This window comes from Mesoplodon bidens (genome assembly GCF_964165515.1).
Source record: "Mesoplodon bidens genome assembly, chromosome: 9".
NCBI classification, from domain to species: Eukaryota; Metazoa; Chordata; class Mammalia; order Artiodactyla; family Ziphiidae; genus Mesoplodon; species Mesoplodon bidens.
In genome coordinates, this window is record NC_138166.1 from 59,221,165 (window position 1) to 59,242,473 (window position 21,309).

The following is a 21,309-nucleotide window of genomic DNA, read 5'->3' on the forward strand; positions in this document are numbered from 1 at the left end:
TCATAGTAACAAATGTTAAGATCTACATATTGACTCAAAAAGTTATGGATTTCTAATCTAATTTGAAGACTTAACATTAGTTCTGTTCCTATATTCCAAAATTTGAAGTTATTTCTCCTCTTTGGGTCTGAGAAATCTTTTGAGAGGCAAAAATCTTTTATTCTTATGACTCATCATAAAACACAGTGCCATATCAGATGGGCCCTTTGTTCAGTGGTATTATCACATTGAATGGTTCCATTGGGTTTATACTTGCATTTGGCTGTCAGTAGGATATGATTAACAACTGGATAGTAGGAAATACCTTTTAGCAGAATATCTAGGGTACCCTGCTCATTTCCCGAGACAGTTGAATTAATTAACATTCATGGCTGACATTGATACTTCTACCTACCATAATATATATGAAAATTTGAAATTAATATAAAAGTCATACTGCTACCAGTAAAAAAAATGTTAACAATAGTACCATAAAATATTATAAAATTGAAAATATGAGCCATTTTGATTCAAAATCCCTATTGTGTACACGACTGACCTCAGTTGTCCCCTCTTGTTTTGTTCTGTTTCAGAGGTTGAAGGCTGCGTTGACTCACCACCCTGCTGCCATGTCAAATGGGAATATGAATACCATGGGACACATGATGGAAATGATGGGGTCCCGTCAGGACCAGACGCCACACCATCACATGCACTCACACCCACATCAGCATCAGACACTGCCAGCCCATCACCCCTACCCACACCAGCACCAGCACCCAGCACACCATCCTCATCCTCAGCCCCATCACCAGCAGAACCACCCACATCATCACTCCCACTCCCACCTTCATGCACACCCGGCACATCACCAGACCTCGCCACACCCACCCCTGCACTCCGGCAACCAAGCACAGGTAGACCTTTTTCATCATCTCTTTCTCCCTTCTCGTTAACAGTACAAGCTCAAATATGGGGCTCATTGGCAGCAACCTTGTTTGACAAGCCCAGGTGTTCTATCTGACACTCTGGGGGACTCTGTTCATTTCCTAAGAGGTAATGGTTACCCATAAGACCCTACCAGATCATAGTGTCTATAACTAATAAGGTAAATATCAGGTTTAGTTTCTAGGGGCAAACGTAAGCTTCAAGTTCTCCAAAATCTATTTTTGCAGTGTGTTATAAAGTTAACCCTAAAAAAGTAACACCAATGGAGGATTAAGAATTTAAGCTTTAAAGAAAGATGTGAATGAAGGATGAGAAAAATAAGTTAATTCTAACCATGGGTCTATCTGCAGTACTTTATAACATCATAGAGACTCAATTTTGTCACCTGTAAAATGGAAGTTAAATACAATGGGCAATCTTCTGAATAACAGTAAATGTTAAAAATATAAAGGGTAACAATTTCAGGCAGACAAAGAGGCCTGGTAATGGACGTTAGGGTGTAAGGTGCTGTGTAAATGGTAAAGAAAGGTGACTCATCCCACCCAGTGAGAAATGTGTTGGAGGGAGAAGGCAGAGAGCCAGGCTCTGTAGATGATCAGTTCAAGAGGAAGGCCAAATCCCAGTGGTGGAAAGTCACTAGGAGTGGCTAGAAAGAAAGCCAGCATTAGACACAACTGGAAGAGGGTCGGGGGATCTGGCAGACGTTACATCACCCAGCCCAAGAAGAGAGGCGGGTCCATGTACCCGAGTGAGTTTTAGTAAGTGGTTGAAGGGCCTGTCTAGGAGCATAGCTAGTCCTAGACATTTTGGACCTTCAAGTGGGATGACCTTTGTCAGTTCCCTCCACCCAGTCAAACTGCCAGGTGGGTCAGAATGGAGTCAGAAGCTTGGGACCACACTTATTCATTGTCTGCCTCTGTACCTCTCACCAGGCAGCTTTTAGAGATCTTGCACCAACCCCTCCAACACACACCAAACCTGGACAGCCATCCACAAAATGTGTTATCCATAAGCAACTCTCCATTCAGTAGATAAGCTTATTTATTAGCCAAGCTTACTTTTGCAAAGTTCTTAGAGGTATTCTATATAGCAAATAAGACTGTAGGCTTTGGAGTGAGAAAACTTTCATTCTTTTCCCACCTTACTTGTTGTATGACTGTGGTCAGTAGATGAACCTCTCTAAGCCTCAGTTTTCCCATCTGTAAAATGGGGTGATAATAGACCAAGCTCATAGACCCTTAGGAGTATTAAATAAGAGAATGTTTTGCCCTTGGCACAGTTTTCAATACATGATAGCCATTATTAATTCCAAACCGAATAATGTGATAGAAGCTTAGCAAGTAGTTTAGCAATAAAATGCTATCCAAAGCACCTTTTTAGTCATGTGCCATAGTAGGACATACATTTAGAAGGGAAAAAGAAAACTATAATACAAGGTCAAAGATAGGCAGATAGATTCACATGTATACTTTTGTTTTTTTTAATGGATAGCATCAAGTTTTGGTTGCATTTGTGAGCGAGTTACTTCACAGACAAGCTTAACAGTTCATTAAATATAAAATCCATTCATTAGCTAATTACGAATTAGCCAATTGCCCTCCATCTCGAGTCAGTAAGTGGCCAGTTGTGTATGCAATCAGTTAATTGCCTTTATAATTGGCTGTACAAAGTTGCTTTTTTATCCTATGCTACTAAAAAGAGTTCAGGTTGGTCTTGTTGAAATTTGAACAACATCATTTAGACCATATTCAAAATGCCACTGTTAACTGTATTAACTTGGTTGATATTGAGATTCTTGTCATGTGGCCTAATTGTATGATTGTCAGAACAATAGAAGTTATTAAGGTCATCCAACTCTGAGATTCTAAGATGACTTGGAATAAATTCTGTCATTTTGAAATTGTAATTAATTATTTTTGATCAAAATTTTCAGAGCATCTGTGTCAACATGATGCCATTCTATTTATTTTACTGAAATATAGTTGGTTTATAACATTGTGTTAGTTTCAGGTGTACAGCAAAGTGAGTTGCTTATGCATATATATGTATATATCTATATTCTTTTTTATTCTTTTCCATTATAGTTTATTACAAGAACTATGAATATAGTTCCCTGCGCTAAACAGTAAATCCTTCTTGTTTATCTATTTTATGTGTGGTAGTGTGCCTCTGTTAATCCCATACTCCCGATTTATCCCTCCCACCCCACCCTGACAGAATGCTATTTTAAAAAGATAATGATAGGTAACAATAATTATCAGAGACACAAATTCTGGTCTTAGGGTTGCATTTTCAATTTCTCCTGGCTTCTTGTGATTCTTTTGCATATAAGGATGTGACTTCAGAGTCCTGGTATCACTCCTTGGCCACCAGGAATTTCTCTTAACCAAACCACACCTTGACCCTGAACCTGGACTGCACCTGAAACCACCATGTAACTTACCCCTTTGGGTAAAGGCAGAGGAGAAGCATCAGGGGATAAAGGTTTGTTAACGTTAGCGTGGTAGAATACAGTATTGAAAGAGAGGTCCCTGCAGTGGAGATTAAAACCCCATTTTGCCTACTTGAGAGTCTTGTCTGGGGCTGGCGGTGAGAGATCACTAATTCATACAAAGAAATGAATGAATTTATTTCATTCATTTTTTTTGCCTGTTAAGCCCATACTCCCAATTTATCCCTCCCACCCCACCCCGACAATGCAAAAATAGCCAGGTTAGCACCTTCTTTCCTAGTGCTTTGCTTTGCAGTGGTTAGCTCAGAAGTTACTGCAGCTGAAATGACTAGTGCTAAACGTTTGCCAATAAGGAATACATCTTCATCAGCCGCTCTGGTGAGTAAGATCTTAGACAATTTATTTTGTTATTCCTCTGTGATTCGGAGGAAAGGAATTGCCAATAAACAGTTTTAGAAAATGTCTTTGCTTTAAACAAAATTACTGAGATGCAATCTAACCTCAGTCCTGAGACTGATTCTTTTTCAGTTAGTCATGTTCGGTTTGATAGAGTTTAGGATTAAAATATATCGTCAACCAGGAGTCATTATTAGTGCAATTACAGTCGTTCTGATTGATTTCAATCATAGGGTTGGAATGTGGTAGAAAAGGTGGCTGGGTTTCATTTTTTAAACTTGTTGCCTGTTATTTCTGCAGGTTAAATGCCTCTTGTAAAACAACTTTATAGGTATTACAGCCATAAGCCTGAGTGACTGAGCAATGAGAGGGAGGAAAAAAAAAAAAACCACCACCACCCTTTACTGAGAATGAAGGGAAGGAGTGAAGTGCATTAGGGAAGCATTGGGTGTCCAGACTCATAAACAATCAGTCATAGAAATTTCACTAGGTGCTGAGTGTCTGCTGTATGAAGGGAAATAAAGCTATATGTGTGGGAGTCCCTAAAACCTTAGATGTTTTTGAGCCCCATGCAGACCTTACAAGGAATCTATGAGCATAGTAAAACTTTTTAATAAAGTGCTTTGCTACTCCTAGGATTTCCTTATAATGTAAGTATATACAACCACCCCTCCCTGTCAACAGACACGGTGTATTAACAGGGCTCAGTGCTGCATCAGGATGAACTTTCAAAGGCCCCACTTCCCAATCACCTAGAAATTCACCCACTCACCATATCCTGTAACTCCCTCTGCCTTGGTCAAGCTCTGAGGAGGAGACAGGCCCATTTGGAGTTCGCAGGTCCAGCTAGGCATTTGCAGTAAGAACTCTGAAATTGTGACAAAAGGATTTCAGCTGCTTTCCAGGCTTCTTTTGATAGGAGTCACAATGGCAGTGCTGTCCCAGAGGTGTGTTCTAGGAACATGGTTTTGACACCATTAGTATGAAAGTCATTCGCAACCTGCCCAGAAGGAGTTTTCTGCAGATGACAGAAGACCCATCAGTAGGGTGACAGTCACCCTGACCTCTGTTTTCACCCGTTGCCATACATTGGCACTTTCAGATTTTACAAGGTACCTTAAATAAAACATTTTTAACATCTGAGGGGAAAAAAATGTTTCTTCTATCATGATTCAGCCAAATGCCAGTCAGGGGAAAAAAATCTACTTGACTCTCTTTTCGCAGATCATCCCTGTATCTTACCAAAATATCATAGAAGATAGCGGGGTGATGCTTTTCCTCTTCATGAGTGTGATTTCATTGTTGACTTCATTCTTAGAAAACAAGTGTAATGTGCTAACTAAAACAAGCGACTCCCTGTGTTTTGCATTTCAACACCTTACCCAGCCGTTCCTCCTCTCTCCCCATCACCCACTCCCTCTCTTTCCCAGCAGGTTTCACCAGCGACACAACAGATGCAGGCCACCCAGACAATACAGCCGCCTCAGCCCACAGGGGGGCGCCGGCGAAGGGTGGTGGATGAGGATCCTGACGAGAGGCGGCGGAAATTTCTGGAACGGAACCGGGCAGCCGCCACCCGCTGCAGACAGAAGAGGAAGGTCTGGGTGATGTCACTGGAAAAGAAAGCAGAAGAACTCACCCAGACAAACATGCAACTTCAGGTGCAGGCCACTGTCTCTCTCCCCAGGACTCAAAGGCCCTGTGTAACACTGGCATTTCCTGCCCCGGCAGGCACTTGTTGACCTAAGCGCTAACACCACCCCTTAGCCCACAGAGCAACTGCAGGCTTATTCCTCAAGGTTTATTAGTTCCGAGACACTCTACAAAACAAAACAACCATTCAGTTTTACATCAGTCTGCTCTGAGGAGGGAAACCCTGCCCAATTAAGTTATAGGGCTGGGAGCAGAAGCTTGGTCAGACAGAGGTTCAAACTCTTGTTCCGTACCTACTTGCTGGGTTTAACCTCTCTGGCTCTCAGTTTCCTCATCTATAAAATGGGAATAATAACCTCATAAAGTTGTTGGGAGGAATAAATGAACTAATGTCTACAGAGCCGTTTGTACATAGTAAATCTTCACCCGAAAGGCCGCTCTTTATGTCCACTGGGTGAGGGGGTTGCTTCAGTTTACACTAGATTATCTATATTTTTGTTTAATGGAAAAAAGGGAGGTTTGTGTTTATTATTTTGCTCCATAAGAAAAGGCATGTTTCCATCTCATTTTTAAACTTGACAAGATTTGAATCTTGCATGATTTTTGCTTTCCATGGGTGGCTCAGTGGGGGGACATTTTATAACAAGGCCACTTCTAGGAGTTTTTGAGAACCTCCAGCACCTAGAGCTTCTCCAGCGGACTTCATGCTATACACATGATGCAGTTCAGGGCATTTGTTCTAACACGAAAAGGAGTGCACTGTTCACCAGCAGAAGAAAAAGCAAGTATTATATAAGTGACAAGCAGTCAGGTATAGCAGTAAAAATCGTGGATTATAGCGCTGGATTATATACAGTGCTTCCAGGAGCAGAGATAATGGCTAAAGAGTGGAGGGAAGAGGGGAAAGAATGCCTAAAATAGGGAGAATCTGCTCCTCAGTAGTTCATAGGTCACGTTCACCCCCCCATCCTCTGTGCATCCTCAGAAAGGAGCAATTAGGGTGCCAAACCCCCCTTTGCAATATTTAATTCCATTAAGTGGAAATGGTCTTGGGTCGTCCAGTGTACAAATTGAAATTATACAAAGAAAGTTTGGGTTATACATGGACCCACTGTTTGGGTTATACAGGGACTGACTGTCATCATTTATGGATGTTCACTCTCCCCCACCAAGTTCATCATTCTTTTAATGATAGACATGAGAAAGAAACTGGGGAACGTATATAGCAGATATGGGGGAAGTAAGATAATAAATCCTCCCACTAGCTTGTACGAAGCTTGTGTGAAGTTGGAGACTCTGTTTTGTTACCCTCTCCCCCGACCACTTACCCCCTTTTCTAATGTCGGGTCTAGCATGGAGAGTTCCTGAGTGTCTGTACTCAGTATCTGTTGAATAAATGAATGAGCTCCCCGTCTCTGGAGTTTCCAAGAACTAGCTGCCTGACCACTTGGCAAAGATGTGATTTAAGGGAATCAAGCCGCAGAGTTTGGCTGGACTCAAACACCGCCGAAACCACTCTAACTTGAAAGTCTATAATTCTAGAATCTGGCAGGGATAGTAGTATGTGAGAAGCTTTTAGGTGGACATAGGTATGCATTTTTAATATTAATAATAATCATTTTAATTTTTATGTGTACTGAAAAATGTAATCAGAACATCAAACCTTCAGTTTCACAGATATTTTTGGTAAGGACCAGGCTAAATCATTAAAAAATGAGTTAATTTGTACAAACATGTTAAGTAAATAAAAGTTCTGGTGTATGTAACCTAGCAAATATCACAGCAGTGGTTTTGTAATGACTGAAATGTGAGAACCCCTGGAATTTGCTACCAGTTCTGAGATCTGCAAGAGGACCATGAACAGGTACAGGTTTTCTCAATCTCAGCACTATTACCTTGGGGCTCAGTAATTCTTTGTTGTCTCCTGTGCAGTGTAGATACTTAGCAGTATCGACCTCTACCCTCTAGGTATCAGTAGCACCCTCTACCCCACCCCAAGTTGTGACAACTGAAAAATGTTCAGACAATAACAAATGTCCCCCGTGGGGGGCAAAATTACCCCTGAGTGAGACCCACTGACCTAGATGAAGGAGTCTTGAGTAGTCAGCTGACATGTAATCAGATGCGGACAAGTTTTTAAATCAGTTTTAACTAAAATGAGTCCTGGCAGAATGACCCCAGGGTATTGACCATCATTCTAGAGCCTGAAGACATGGAGGGGGTCATAGCAGAGAGCCAGGAAAAGTGAGGATACTGGTTTACTTTGACGTCAGATGTGTTCATGACTTGACATATGCATATATGTTATAGCTTTCACTTAACATATAAGGTACTTAACATATAAGGTATATCCTTTATGAGAACCTAATCTACTTTTTTAAAAGAGTATATTTTAAAACATGCTTATTGCCAGAAGGGAGACTTTTTATTTTTTATTTTATCTATCTATCTATCTATCTATTTATTTATTTTTGACTGCATTGGGTCTTAGTGGTGGCACATGGGATCTTTTGTTGCAGCTCGCAGGCTTCTCTCTAGTTGTGGCACTCGGGCTCAGTAGTTGCGGCCTGGGCTTAGTTGTCCTGCAGCATGTGGGATCTTAGTTCCCCAACCAGGGCTCGAACCTGCGTCCACTGCATTGGAAGGCAGATTCTTAACCACTGGAGTACCAGGGAAGTCCCAAACCTAATCTATTAATTTTCACATTTTTAGAACCAAAATGGGTAAGGATAAGAGATACTAGAATTCTAGCCCCTGAAAACCAGAAAAAAAAGTCCTATTGGGGCCACTCAACAGGCACCAATATTTTTGGTTGTTAAAGCAGTGCCTGAGGAAGGGACGGTCTCTGAAAAGACTACGTTGTTGGTATTTTCCAACCACTGCTTTGCTTCACAGGGACAGAAACCACAAGGGCTCCATGTTTTCTGTGATGCCGAGTGCTTTGCATCATGCCACGTGATGCTGGAGAGGATATGCAGATTCTGCTACCTTTGAATGACCCTTTCCCTCTCACTGGACCTTTGTCAAAAGAAAAAGTTGTCTCTCTTGAGGCTGGTCCAGTGAGCCAAACTTTAAGTAAACAGAAATGGAAGGTGCTACACAAACAAACTCCCGCCAAAAGGAATATCCAAGGTCTGGATGGCCAGCTGCCACTTTTGAGTTGTTTTCCAGCATAAATCTTCTAGTTAGGCTGCAGAGCTTCAGATTGGAAAAATCAGACCCGAGAAAACAAAATCAAACTCCCAGACTTCATTTCCTCATCTCACAACAAATCTCTACCCAAGAGTTCAACACAGGTATAGGAATTGGGGGAAATATTAGAAACCACCCAATCTGACATTTTATTTGGGAGAAACTGAGTCTCGGGGGACATGAGAAGTCTCCCTGAAAGTCACACAACCAGCAAGTAGTAGGATGAAAACCCAAGCGAGTCTTCTCTTGACCTAACCCACTGCTCTGTCATCTTTCATTCTAGAAAGTTCTTCAGCTATGAAGGAATCCCGATTCTTTTCTCTGACAGAGTGGCTGACATCAGCTCTAAATTCATCAACTGCTAATGTGGTGCTCAGTGGATTGTGTTCAATAGATGATACGGAAATCGTCTGGTCGCCCACGGAAATAATTGCTTTTCTTTTTCAGTGCAAAGACACATGGCCTAAGTCGCTGCTGAAATTTTAGACACACGAGCTCAGGTTTAGGACTTGGCAAGAGAATAGGCCAGATGGGAACTGTTGCTGTACAAATTGAAAGTCCTTTGTTTTAGAATGAACCAAACCTGGCCTCAGTTAATCTACAAGGAAAAAAAAAAATAGGGGAGGGCTATGTGGCAGGGCTCATTTTGATAATTATTTTTTTGGCATGGACTACTGCTTGCATCAAAAAGCATTTGGAGTTTATCATATTAACAAAATGACATCCCCCAAAGCCAAAAACTGAAAACGTAGCTATTAGGAACTTCTTGGAGTTCTTGTTTAAAGTACGTTATTACAGTGTTGAATGTCTATATAAGGGTGCTACTTCATCCCAAGGCAACTTTATGGGTTTAAGAACAGATTAATCTAACTACATCTATACTCTTACAGTCCCTATTTAAATGGCTAAACTTTTAGGAGTAGCAAACCCAAACTAGTTGAGAAAAAAGAAAAGAATGAAGAGCTGATTTCAGCAAGAGAATCAATACTTATTATTAATACTTTGTTTTTGCAAAGTGCTTCTATATGAAGACCTATAGTTATTATTACAACCTACACAAGGGAATAAAAAAAAATTGGTGATTTGCATCAATTCATAATGCAAGGTAATTCAGAATAAGAAAATGTCTCCAGAAGTCCTGGTGTTTATTTCCCTACTAGAACTGCATGCCACTTTTGATTTCTTTCATGCATTTTGAAACATTTGCTGTCTGGTTCTTCTCTTCCAAAATGTATTCAAGGTGATTTCTATTAATGTTATCTTGAAAAGGATTTTTATTTAAAATATAGTCTAGTATTTGTGCATTTCCTACATCAGTCGGTCTATCAATATGGAATGATGTCTATCAGTATCTATCAATATGGAATGTTTATGCATGTGCACAGCACACATGATTCACTCCGCTTCCTCTAGGGCAGAGATTCTCGACTGTTTTTAACCCAAATGCTCCCTTATGGAATCTGATGAAGGCTCTGTAGACTCTCACAATATGGACATGTACGTGGACTTGAAATTTTGCACAAAAGTGAAACTGTAAATGTTGCTTTGGAATCTGCCCTGTTAAGATGTGGAAGTACAGGAGGTGCTAGGACTGGCTCCCTTAGGAAATATAAGACGATATATAAGCCCATTTGAGAATACCAAAAGCAATTAACTGTGAATAAAAATCAAGATGGAGACCTTCATTAGATTATTAAGTAATTAGCATTCTCAATAGAAGGCAATTCATAGAGTAAAAAACTATCTTGCAGGAAGTAACTAGAAAACTAGTCCAACCACCTTGTTTTACACTAGGTTGGTGTGGCAATTTGGGGAGCCAAACCTGATAATTCTCAACTCTCATTTGAGAGTTCCTTTTTCTGCTGGAAGCTGCCCCATGAATTTCTGTTGCTTCTGTGGCCCTTAGACTTTTATTTAGTCCTTATCAGTATCGTACTTATGTGTGCATGATCTAAGCAAGAGGGAGGCTGATTGTTCTTGTCTATGGAGAATATTAACTGGCATTCATTTTCCAACCCTAACATAGTTAAATAACATAATTGCTAATATATTACATTAAGAAATATGTCCATATTCACATATATCTTTAAATGATGGTTAGTTGTTACAGTGCTCTCCAGGTTCCTACATTTTTACAGACCCTCAGAACTCCCAGGTCCTCAGTTTCTATACTTACAATGTATTGGTTTATTAATAAAGTGCTTTGCTGTCCATAGACCAAAACATGCCACTAAAATCATCTATTTTCTATGGGGCTTTGGTTATAGACCAGGACACCACATACACTGTTTTGTTGTGGTGATTGGTGCTGTTTTATTGTGGCCTCTCATGAAAGCAAAAGGTTTATCCTGAAATGGTTTGGGATATGCCAAGTATTGTAGGCAGTTAGCTCCTTGCAATTGTAGGAACCCGGAGAACGGAATTCAAAGTGTTTTTTTAAGGAAGGGGCAATGTACACTTCGAGTTTGGGGGATGGAAGACTGCCTAGAAAAGGTGTGACTTCCGAGGACACAGAGGAGGAAGAAACGGAGACTAAAATCATCCCCTCCAAGGCAGCCGCCAAGTGACATTTTTCTTTTCTTCCAGAAGTATAAGAAAGCAACAGAATCCTGTTCTGTTTTATTTTAAATACTTTCCTCATTTGTTTCCTAGATCATGGAAGAAAAGTATGGCTGGATTCACTAAGGACTGGAGCTTGACTCCACTTTCTTAGAACCATTGTCTACATTATCTGCAACTGACAGTTTCCCCTTAGGGTCCAGGTGTCTAGCAGTTGTGATTTCAGAAAAATGTTATCTCTATAGTCCAAATACAAATCATGTCACATTTCATTTTGAGGCCAAATATGTATACATCCAAACATCTTAGTTTTCTTTTTCTCCTTTTCCTGTTCTGTTTTTGTCTGTTTTGTTTTTAACCAGGGGCTGCCTTCTATTTAATGGTCTAAAAGTAACTTTCTTTTACACAGGCTATTTTAAGCAGAGGGGGAGCTGGGAAAAGGAAGGATGGCTATCTGAATTTAAATGGGCATAAAATTAGAGAAAAATAATAGTGTTTAAGGCTAAAATAAATTGTCCTATAAATAAACTTTTCCCACTGACCCCCAAATTGACAAGGGTCACTTTCAGCTTTGATAGGGCCCCTTATCAACCACACTCATTTGGAGGTGGGAGGTACAATTCACCTTCCTGAATGTTCTCAAATTTAAGAGCACTTTTCCTGTGAAATTAAGTGATTTATTCATCATTAGTGCTAATTTCTCAGGCATTTAAAAACATTTTTATTGGAGTATAGCTGATTTACAATGTTGTGTTAGTTTCAGGTGTACAGCAAAGTGAATCAGTTATACATATACACATACCCATTCTTTATTAGATTCTTTTCCCATATAGGTTATTTCAGAATATTGAGTAGAGTTCCCTGTGCTATACAGTAGGTCCTTATTAGTTATCTATTTTATATATAGTAGTGCTTATATGTTAATCCTAGTCTCCTAACTTATCCCTCCTCCCTTTTCATCAGATAGGCATAAAAGCCTTGTAGATGAGATTTTCATTATTTTTTTATTCATGCTACTCAACATTTGATTGCTTATAATGTATTTTGCAAATGAATTTGGAATTAGGAGGTATTCTTAGAAACAATTTTCCCCAAAAAATTTTTAATTAACTTCAGAATCCCAAACTTACTTTTTAGGTGATAAATACATGCCTCAAAAGCCAAGTTCATACTGAAGGTGTGGATACAACTTAATGACAGAAATGTTAAAACACCTTTTTCTGTGTGCATGCTTTTGAAAAGTCTCCTCCATGTGGAGTATAATTGCATGGCAGCCACAAAGGAACATTGGCCAGAGAGAGGTATTATTTATCACAACTGTAAAATGGCTTATTTGAGGTAGTGCTCCGTTTACAGTTTACTTTTATCAAGTGGCAGCGCCTTGGAACCATCTGTTCCACATTTATACAGTTGTCCCTCAATATCAGCGGGGATTGGTTCCAAGACTGGCCTCAGATCCCATAATCCGCTTATGCTCAAATCCCATCCTCGGCCCTCTGTATCCGTGGTTCCACATCCTCAGACTCAGTCAACTGCTAATCATGTAGTATTGTTATCTATTGAAAAAATCTGCACAGAAGTGGACCCGCACAGTTCAGACCCATGTTGTTCAAGGGTCAACTGTATTTGTAGACGATGGTGCCAAGTACAGTATTCCACAAACTATGAACCTATCTTTGTGAATTACTACATAAATTGGAGATTTGTGGCACTTATCTAAGTAAATCCGCAACACCCTGATATTGAGGAGGGAAAAAGTTTATAGACTGAAATTAGCCAAACTAGTTAATGAACCAATCAAATTAACACAGTCATGGCCCTAAACTTTATTGCCCTTGGCCTCCCTGGGCTGACCTGAGGACCGACATTTGCTCCGTTTGCTTCCATGCTTCCTCCTAAGTGGTGTCAGGCAGAAGGACATGCTCTGTTGAACTGCAGCCCATGAAGAACTTCTTTTGGGAAATCGGCTCATTCTGAGGGCATTTCAGTTTGAAGCCGCTCACCCTGCCACACAGTCCCTCCCCGTGCCTCACGTTCACCTTATATTCGTGGTCAATGTCAAACCTGAGCCTGTAAGATAGCATGGGGACTTTCCTGGCGGTCCAGTGGTTAAGACTCTGCCTTCCATTGCAGGGGGTGTGGGTTCGATCCCTGGTCGGGGAGCTAAGATCCCACATGCCTCGCAGCCCAAAAAACCAAAATATAAAACAGAAGCAGTATTGTAACGAATTTCAATAAAGACCTTAAAAAAACATGGTCCTTGTCAAAAAAGACAGAGTGAAGAGAATTATTATGAGCTAAATTTATTGAGCGCTTCGTACGTGCTAGGTATTGTTCTGTGTGTTTTGCGTCTGTTACCTCACTTAATCCTCACAACAACTCAAAGAACTTTGTACTATTTTCATTCCCATCCAAGGTTGCTGGAGCCTAGCTGGGTTATGTTACCTGCCTAGAGTCACCCAGTCAGTGTAGAATGGAGGGTCCCACCTAAGTAACGTTTAATAGGATTAAGCTCTTGCGTTAAAACCTAGTCTCTTCAGAAAGCTCCTGGTAAACCTGAGGGCCAGATCAAAGGCAAGCTACAAATTTTCAGGTGAATACCGTTAAATAATATTATTAATGTCAGTCAGACATAACAGAAAAGAAGTGTGCCAGTTACATTGTTGAAAGTGCACGGGGCCTTGGGTTTGTATTCTCTGGTCTTCTTAACATGACTTGGATCTCTTTCCAGAATGAAGTGTCCATGTTGAAAAACGAGGTGGCACAGCTGAAACAGCTGTTGTTAACGCATAAAGACTGCCCCATAACAGCCATGCAGAAAGAATCACAAGGATATCTAAGTAAGTCATTGACTTTTTTGCTTTTTTTAGTGTCCAGTTTTCTGCCACCAATTTCTCATTGGATTTATTGAAAGAACAAAAGTAAAGCATAGACTGCACACCCAGGTGGATATCATGCTAGAATTCTTGAGTGGCTGCCAGACTGCTGCACCAGAGGGAACCCTTCTTTTCTGACCCCATTCATCACCATGACCGCCACCTCCTAATAATTTCTGGCTAGACGTTCCCTGGCATTTCACATTGTAAAATCCCACCAAATTCCAATTCTGCAGCCAGTAGGAGCCCAATTACTGGTGGGCTAGCAGTCTTTTATGGGCTGGGAAACAGGCTTTGGGTGAATTATATCCAATGCCTCAGGATATGCTACATGTTATTCACCGGGCTGAAAAGCTAGTGACCTTGTCTCAGTTTACCAATATGTAAAGTGGATCTGTTTTTCTAGATCCCAATATCTGCACCTGGAATGTCAATAGGTTCAATGCTAATTGAGTAGGGGATGGCGGAAGAAGCGGGGATTCATGGCTGAAGGTCAATTTCTTTTCAAATAATTTTTTAGATTGAGCAACACAGATTCTCCCACCACATGTGAGTATTTTTCCACATTTGATATATGGATGGCTCTTTGAAAAGACAAGATGGGGACTTCACATGCCATGACTTAAACATATCAACTCATGTTGCTGATCTAGAAAGCATGGCTTTGCTTGTAGCTATAAACTGGGAAGGCATAGCTTTGTGACTTTAAAGTTTTGAAATTAACCTCCAGGAGAAAATGTGTGAAACGCTCCTATTTCTAGCAAGCATCTAGCAATATTTTTTGAGTAGTCTCCAAGTCCACCCAGAAGAGAGCTATATTGGTGTGTGTGTGTGTGTGTGTGCTTTTTCCTAGGTCCAGAGAGTAGCCCTCCTGCAAGCCCCGTCCCCACGTGCTCTCAGCAGCAGGTCATCCAGCATAACACCATCACCACTTCCTCGGCCGTCAGCGAGGTGGTAGGAAGCTCCACCCTCAGTCAGCTCACCACTCACAGAACAGACCTGAATCCGATTCTCTAAAATCCGAGGGTCAGACCTTGCCTCCAAGGAGAGCTGTCGCATATCCTGCGTCCTTTCTCTCAAGGGCATTTTTAGAATTAACTCAGACCTGGAAGACTCCTCAGCCCTTCAAAGACTGGCTTTCATTTTTATAGTTATTATGGAAATGTTGTCTTTTATACTTAGTTATATAAGCAAAAAAAGGGAGTTATGCAATTAATAATCTATCAGCTTGGGAAATGCTTTGGTGCTTTTCTCCAATTTTCTGGTACCAGTTACTTGTTTATAAACTGAACTCTTTCTGTATATAGTCATGGTTTCATTCTTATCAGTCCAACCCTTTGCCTGAAACATTGAATCTTGTTAAGCCACAGCTTTTAGCCAAAATGAGGCGTACCTAGATGTCCAGTATACAGACTGCAAGGCAACTGGGGGAGAAGTCTGATGATGTCATAGCTTATGTTGAGTTGGTGCTATGATGTCACCAGAATCCCAGATAAATGGAGAGCCTTTTCCACAACCCTGTTTCTCTTACTATAAAAAAAGTATAAGCTCCATTGATGTCCAAATAAAATCAGCAAGCATCTCACCACCTCTCCTCCTACTCTTGGTCCACTTCCTTGAATGCCCAATTTTCCTTTCCATTTCCACTTTTACCTGGGCTCCCTATTGACTCTTTATTTTTACTTTCTTCTGTTTTATTTTTTCCCCTTTAGCGTTGCATGTAAAGAAGAAAATAATGTTTAAAGGAAAAAGAAAATGCCAATGTGGAGCTAGCCATGGCTTCCCTTGCCCCTGACCCATTCAACTCTTGCTTTTTACAAAAGAGTAACCGGGAGATGTTTAATGCGCCTGGTTTAATGTTTTTAATAATCAGAGCAAATAAAACGTGGCTTAGCCGTAGGCGAAGCACTGTTGAATGCCAGCTGTGGAGACACTAGGGAAGGGAGCTTTATAAGCCTCAATTGTGAAAGTCCAAATTATGATGCAGGGCTAGAATATCATACCCTCGAATTACAACTGGTTTTATATGGCCTGTCTATAATGTTGAAAATCCATGTACTATATAATAATTCAGAAGGGCTCTATTCACTACACAGATTACGTTGTTCAATCATTAGCTGCTAATAGCCTAAGATATATTATTATTTTTTTCTTAAGCCTATGGAACCGTCTTTGCTGTTCTGGTGAGTGAAAGTAGACGAACTACTGGAGGAACAGAGAGAGAAAGAAAACCTGATGTTTCCATGGAGGTGCTTTCAGCCCTCCCACAGCAGTTAAAGCACTCTGGCTGTTCAAAGTATCCCCTGGATATGGCTGCTCCACTCTTCTGAATAATTCTGATTTATACTTTCAGCAACTTTCCTGGACTTGCCCATTATAAAAAGCAGAGAGTCCAAACCACAGTTGTGCCTCCTTGAAACAAGCCACTCTACTGTGCTAAGGTTTTACTATCACATGTCACAAATAACTGGGGCTAATGTTCTTCTCTAGTGGTCTAAGCAGGTGCTGGTGTTTCATCTCCATTTGAATGCTTGACCTCCAAACATGAGAGAGAGGGAGAGAGGGAGAGGGAGAGAGAGAGAGAGAGAGAGAGAGAGAGAGAGAGAGAGAGAGAGTGTGTGTGTGTGTGAGAGAGAGAGAGAATGGGATATAAAAAAATAGTATTTTACAAAAGATGTAGCTTTTATAAGAAAAGGGAAGGATGTGGTTTTTTTTCTCTCAGTATAGTGTAAGAATCTATTTTGGAGAAAAAAAGAAAATATAAGGGTCATGAAGCATGGTTTTTATAATTAGTTTCAGTTTTATCTAATAACTTACTTTTTAAATCAATATTTATCAACAATCTTTTCATGTATGCAGTGCTTTCAAAAAGAAAGTTTTGAGTTTCCAGGGAAACGCATAACTTGGATAGATGATCTAAAAAATCAAAACAAAAGAAAAGCAAAAAAAAAAAAAGAAAAAAAATGCAAACAAGAAGAGGATTTTCTATTATATTTTAGACAAACATATCATTTTTAAGTATTTTAAATACTGAATTCAGTTGTTTTGTTTTGTTTTGAATCCCAGCTGTAATAGCTGAATGGTTTAACCTAACTGGCTTCCTAAGAAGTTTAAGATTTAGCTAAAAAAGCAGTTAATTCTTGTCTCTATTTTGAAATCAAAAATGATTTTTTCTAAACTCCTTCCTAGGACCATTTATGTGTCCCCCTAAAAAGGAGAAAGAGCTCATTGAAATATTTGTTCGGGTTTTTTAATTTTTAAATTTTTTAAAAATTTTTGTTTTGCTTTAAGTGAAAAATATTTTCTTTCTTTACTGCATGCATAGCACTTAATGAAATGGATTTTTTAAAAATCCACTGGTGATATCAGAATGTCCAAGGAGTGGGCTGTTACTAAAATTATGGTTTACTTTACTTCTGTTCCACCTCTTAATTGAAATATTTAGTTGTTAAACCGAAAGCCTCTGCAGTTAAGAACTTGCCTGAGTTTTAATTCAGCAGCTTGACGGTTTGACTGATGTGCATTATATATAGCTCAATTATGTCTGTTTTTTATGCTAAGAAGGCAAACCACCACACACAGGTTAGCAAACGGGCCTCAAGGTATAATTAGAATAAACTGTCTTCTTCTTATACTCAGGGCCTTTAGCAGTGTGGAAATACAGTGAATGGAGGATGCCAGCAAGTTGTCAGAGCTTCTTGAAATCCTGAACAGAAAGGCTCATTGGTCAAATCCAACACTCGACTTATCAATATTAAATATTTCACTTGAAGGCCTAGCTTTCACCAGACCGTAGAATAATCTGTCTGCCTGAAAATCTCTCCATCTTGTCCCACACTTTTTGCCAAACTGGGGAAACATTCTGCCCCGTTCTCCTCTCCCACCCAGCTACTGGGTCATCCATCCATACGGTCACAGATCAGTTGCTCTGACCTTCAGAGCACCCATCCTGAGGAGGGAGGGCCCTCAGCGCAGCACTGCCTCTCCTCCTTCACAGGTGGGTTTTTATCAGCAGGATCTGCTTCTAAAGTCACTGCCAACCTGCCTGGAAACTTCCGCAGCGCCTCCCCTGCCTCCTGTGACAGGAATTAGCAGCCAGGATAGGGACACCTGATAGCGTTTCTACCAGGTCAGTCCTTACCTACACTGAGGCATTCCCATCGTAATTGTTTCTCCTTAAGACATTTCTGAACATATGCCAGGACAGGTAGGGTGAAAATCCTCCCTGTGCATGGACTCGTTTTAACGCCTGGCGTGAGGTCGGATGTTTTCCCTTTACCCTTCCCCTCAGCCCTCTCCTATCTCCACATCAGTGTTTGCCAGTCACAGTCTTAACACGGCCCATGGGGACGAGCAATTTGTGTACTGTCGCTGCATGCCTTCTTATCATTAGGGTGACTTACCTGGAGCAGTTGCTCTTCGGAGCCTGTCAGGTCCAAGAAATCAAATGCCGTGCATGTTCCGAATAGAGGGGCATCCGTGGTGAATGTGCAGGTGGCTGTGGTCTGTTAGTTCAGAAAATGGTCGTGTGTTAGTTGAGCTTGTCATTAAAATCAACCAGCTGCCATAAAAGACCAGCCTTTGGCTGGGGGTTTTTAAGCATCTGTAACTGCTATAAACCTAGCCGTCCAGTTAGGATAGAATGTGCTTCTTTCTGGTTAATAAAAAAACATCTAAGAAAATATGTATGTATGTATGTGTGTATACAGTGGAATTCAAGGACCAAAGCAAAATTTGAACAGGAATCTATTAATTTAGAATTTTATAAGATATTTATTAATAAATGTTATTTTTAAACATTCCATTTGAACAATATTCTTCTGTAGGATCTACTTGTTTTTAAAGGATTAGTTCATAATAAACTACTCTAGTTGTGTGTATCTTCATTTTACAGGGTTTCAAATGGCTAGTCTCCATCATTTGGTGGAAATGTTTGTTTAGACCTCTGTGCATAGAAATTTCAAGGATTTGTATTGCTGTGAGTTATTTTTTAATCTATGTTCGGGACAGTTTTAAATCATCTATTTCTTTTTTCATTTTTAAAGTAAGCTCTTTCCTTTAGGAAGCAGAGTTCAGCTAAAGGGAATCAGTAACTATAACTGGAACAGCTCTCTCGTAAAACTGTAAAAACAGCTTCATCTCTGCTTCTCCCCACCGCACCCCAACTTCCCAGAATGCCTTGCACTATTCAGCTTCCTTAGCGCTCTTCTCGGCCCTTCCCAAACCGTGCGCAGTAGCTTTAAGCCATTCAAGTTCCATTATGCAGTATATCTGAGAAGGGAAAGTAAATAACCCGTTTAAATTGGAATCAAATCGTGCCTATGCGAACAGTAGCAATTTAGAATCACTCTTCTGCTTTTAAAATAATTTATATTTTAAAATTGCACTTTAGCATTTGTAATCCCCGTCAGTTTCTCTCGTTCTGTTTCAGACCTCCTCCCTGCCCTTAAACTTGCCTTCACCCTCCCCTTCCCAACTCCCCCATGCTTCCTCTAAGGCTCTGAGCTACATCATTTAAAATACTTTACGGAATATTTGCACCAGGTACATTTGCGTGCGTTCACCAGTAGCATAGCCAAGACGCGTTGCTCACATCAACCTAGATGAAGCCTGCTACGAGAATGCCAAGGAGAAGGGCCAGTTTATACTCTTTCTCCCTTTATTCATAGCATGTTTTTAAAAAAATGTTATATTATGCAACAGATGTGAGGGAGCAGCTATGCTACACTTAAGAATTTTCTAACTTATCCTCCAACCAAAGTGTGCTGAATGAGCCAGGAGACATTCTTTTGTGCATCACCATGCATATCAGACTGTCATCCTCGCCATTGTCTCTCTGGGCTGCTGAAAAAAAACGGTGACCCTAACTATTTCATTCCTAGGTCTCAAAACTAAAATGTTGCCTTGTACTATAATTAGGGACAGCACCTCTATTTTACAATTATAATCTAAGAAAGGACAAGAAGACACTGAAGCAATAAACTTACAAGTAAGATCCAATACCAAAACAAAGAAAACAAAAAAACCCCCAGCTCATCATGTTGTGAAAATGAAAAAGTGTATGTCCGTTCAAAATATTTTACTATTTCTTGTGGAGTTTTTCAGTGATGTAATGCTTATAGCCAAATTGCTTAAAGAGTGTTTATATATTTTTTTCCTTATAAATTGTCTATTTTTTAAAAAAGCTATTTAATCACAAGTTGAAGAGGCGGGGTAAGGCCAAATTGCCAGCATTTCTTAAAAGATTAATATTCTTAAGTGGCACTCTGATACCTTTCCAAGCTTATCATGAGAGGGGGGATCAATAATTATCAGCTGTTATATTTAGACCAACTTACAATATCTAGCTCATGAGAAGCCAGGATTTAGAAAGCTCTTCTTAAGCCATTGAAGATTTTCTTGCATTGTGTTTCATCTTATAGAACTTTATAGGATTTTTTTTTTTAACAGAATCATTTTAGCCTCAGGACTGAGAATGTGGAACCTGAATAAATTAGCTTTAAATACATCATTAAAATCTTATGCACAATAAGCTCATTAGAGTCTAGTTTGCTCCTTTAGAATACCAAGGCTATAGACGCTACGGGACATGATGAAAGGTATCAGCCATGCTGAAGTGGAGGGGGTTTCAGAGAAAGGACCTTTCCCCACCAGCCAGCCAGTAGAACAGAACTGCTCGCCCTCTTTCCTTCTATGTTCTGCTAAATCACACCTGCCTCATAGAGAGAGGGGTTCTGCCTTTGAGGTTTGTCTTGGAGAAAAGATAAGCTTGAAATGTTCTCCCTGGAGAGGACATGGGTTTGGGATCTTCCGAAAAGGCCCAGAAAAAAATGGCTCAGTTCAAACACAGTGTTCTAGGACAATTGGAATATAAATATTGTCCAAAAGATAGAACTAAGAGAAAAAAGGTTACCATTGTGCAAAGTAAGTGTGAACTAAGGAAGTCCTCAGAAAAGGTACTGTCACTTTAAGTTCTGGACTCCGTGGGGTGGGGGCGGGAGGGGGGTTGTTTGTAATTGTAAACAGCAAAGCATTTGTGTTTGTTTGTCTGTTTGTAAAGCAACCACCTTCCTTACTGGAAGGAGAAAAAACTGGGGGTACATACATGTAAATACTTGCAGCAGCATTTAATATGTTTAATTTTATGTTAAGCTTTTTGTTGCATCGTGAACACATTTATTGTTACCAACGGACAATGAGTTCATTAAGACTGTTCAACTAGGTCAGATTTTTACATCTCTTTCTAGCAAGAAG

The 21,309-nt window shown here is 40.1% G+C and overlaps 1 protein-coding gene across 6 annotated transcripts in view; it reads left to right on the top strand.

Annotated features, from left to right (window-relative positions):
* The window catches only part of CREB5 (cAMP responsive element binding protein 5), a 425,217-nt gene extending 404,182 nt beyond the window's left edge, over positions 1-21,035 (top strand). For 2 of the 6 annotated variants that reach the window (XM_081244659.1, XM_081244660.1), the window contains exons 8-11: positions 573-896; positions 5,206-5,436; positions 13,911-14,019; positions 14,909-21,035. In XM_081244659.1, coding sequence (XP_081100785.1) covers positions 573-896; positions 5,206-5,436; positions 13,911-14,019; positions 14,909-15,072 — 828 coding nt within the window. In that variant the 3' untranslated portion in view covers positions 15,073-21,035. Of the gene's footprint in view, positions 1-572; positions 897-5,205; positions 5,437-13,910; positions 14,020-14,461; positions 14,533-14,575; positions 14,605-14,908 lie in introns of those variants that run through there. The other 4 variants (XM_081244661.1, XM_081244664.1, XM_081244663.1 and 1 more) reach the window with 3 other exon arrangements.
* The last annotated feature ends 274 nt before the right edge of the window (positions 21,036-21,309 follow it).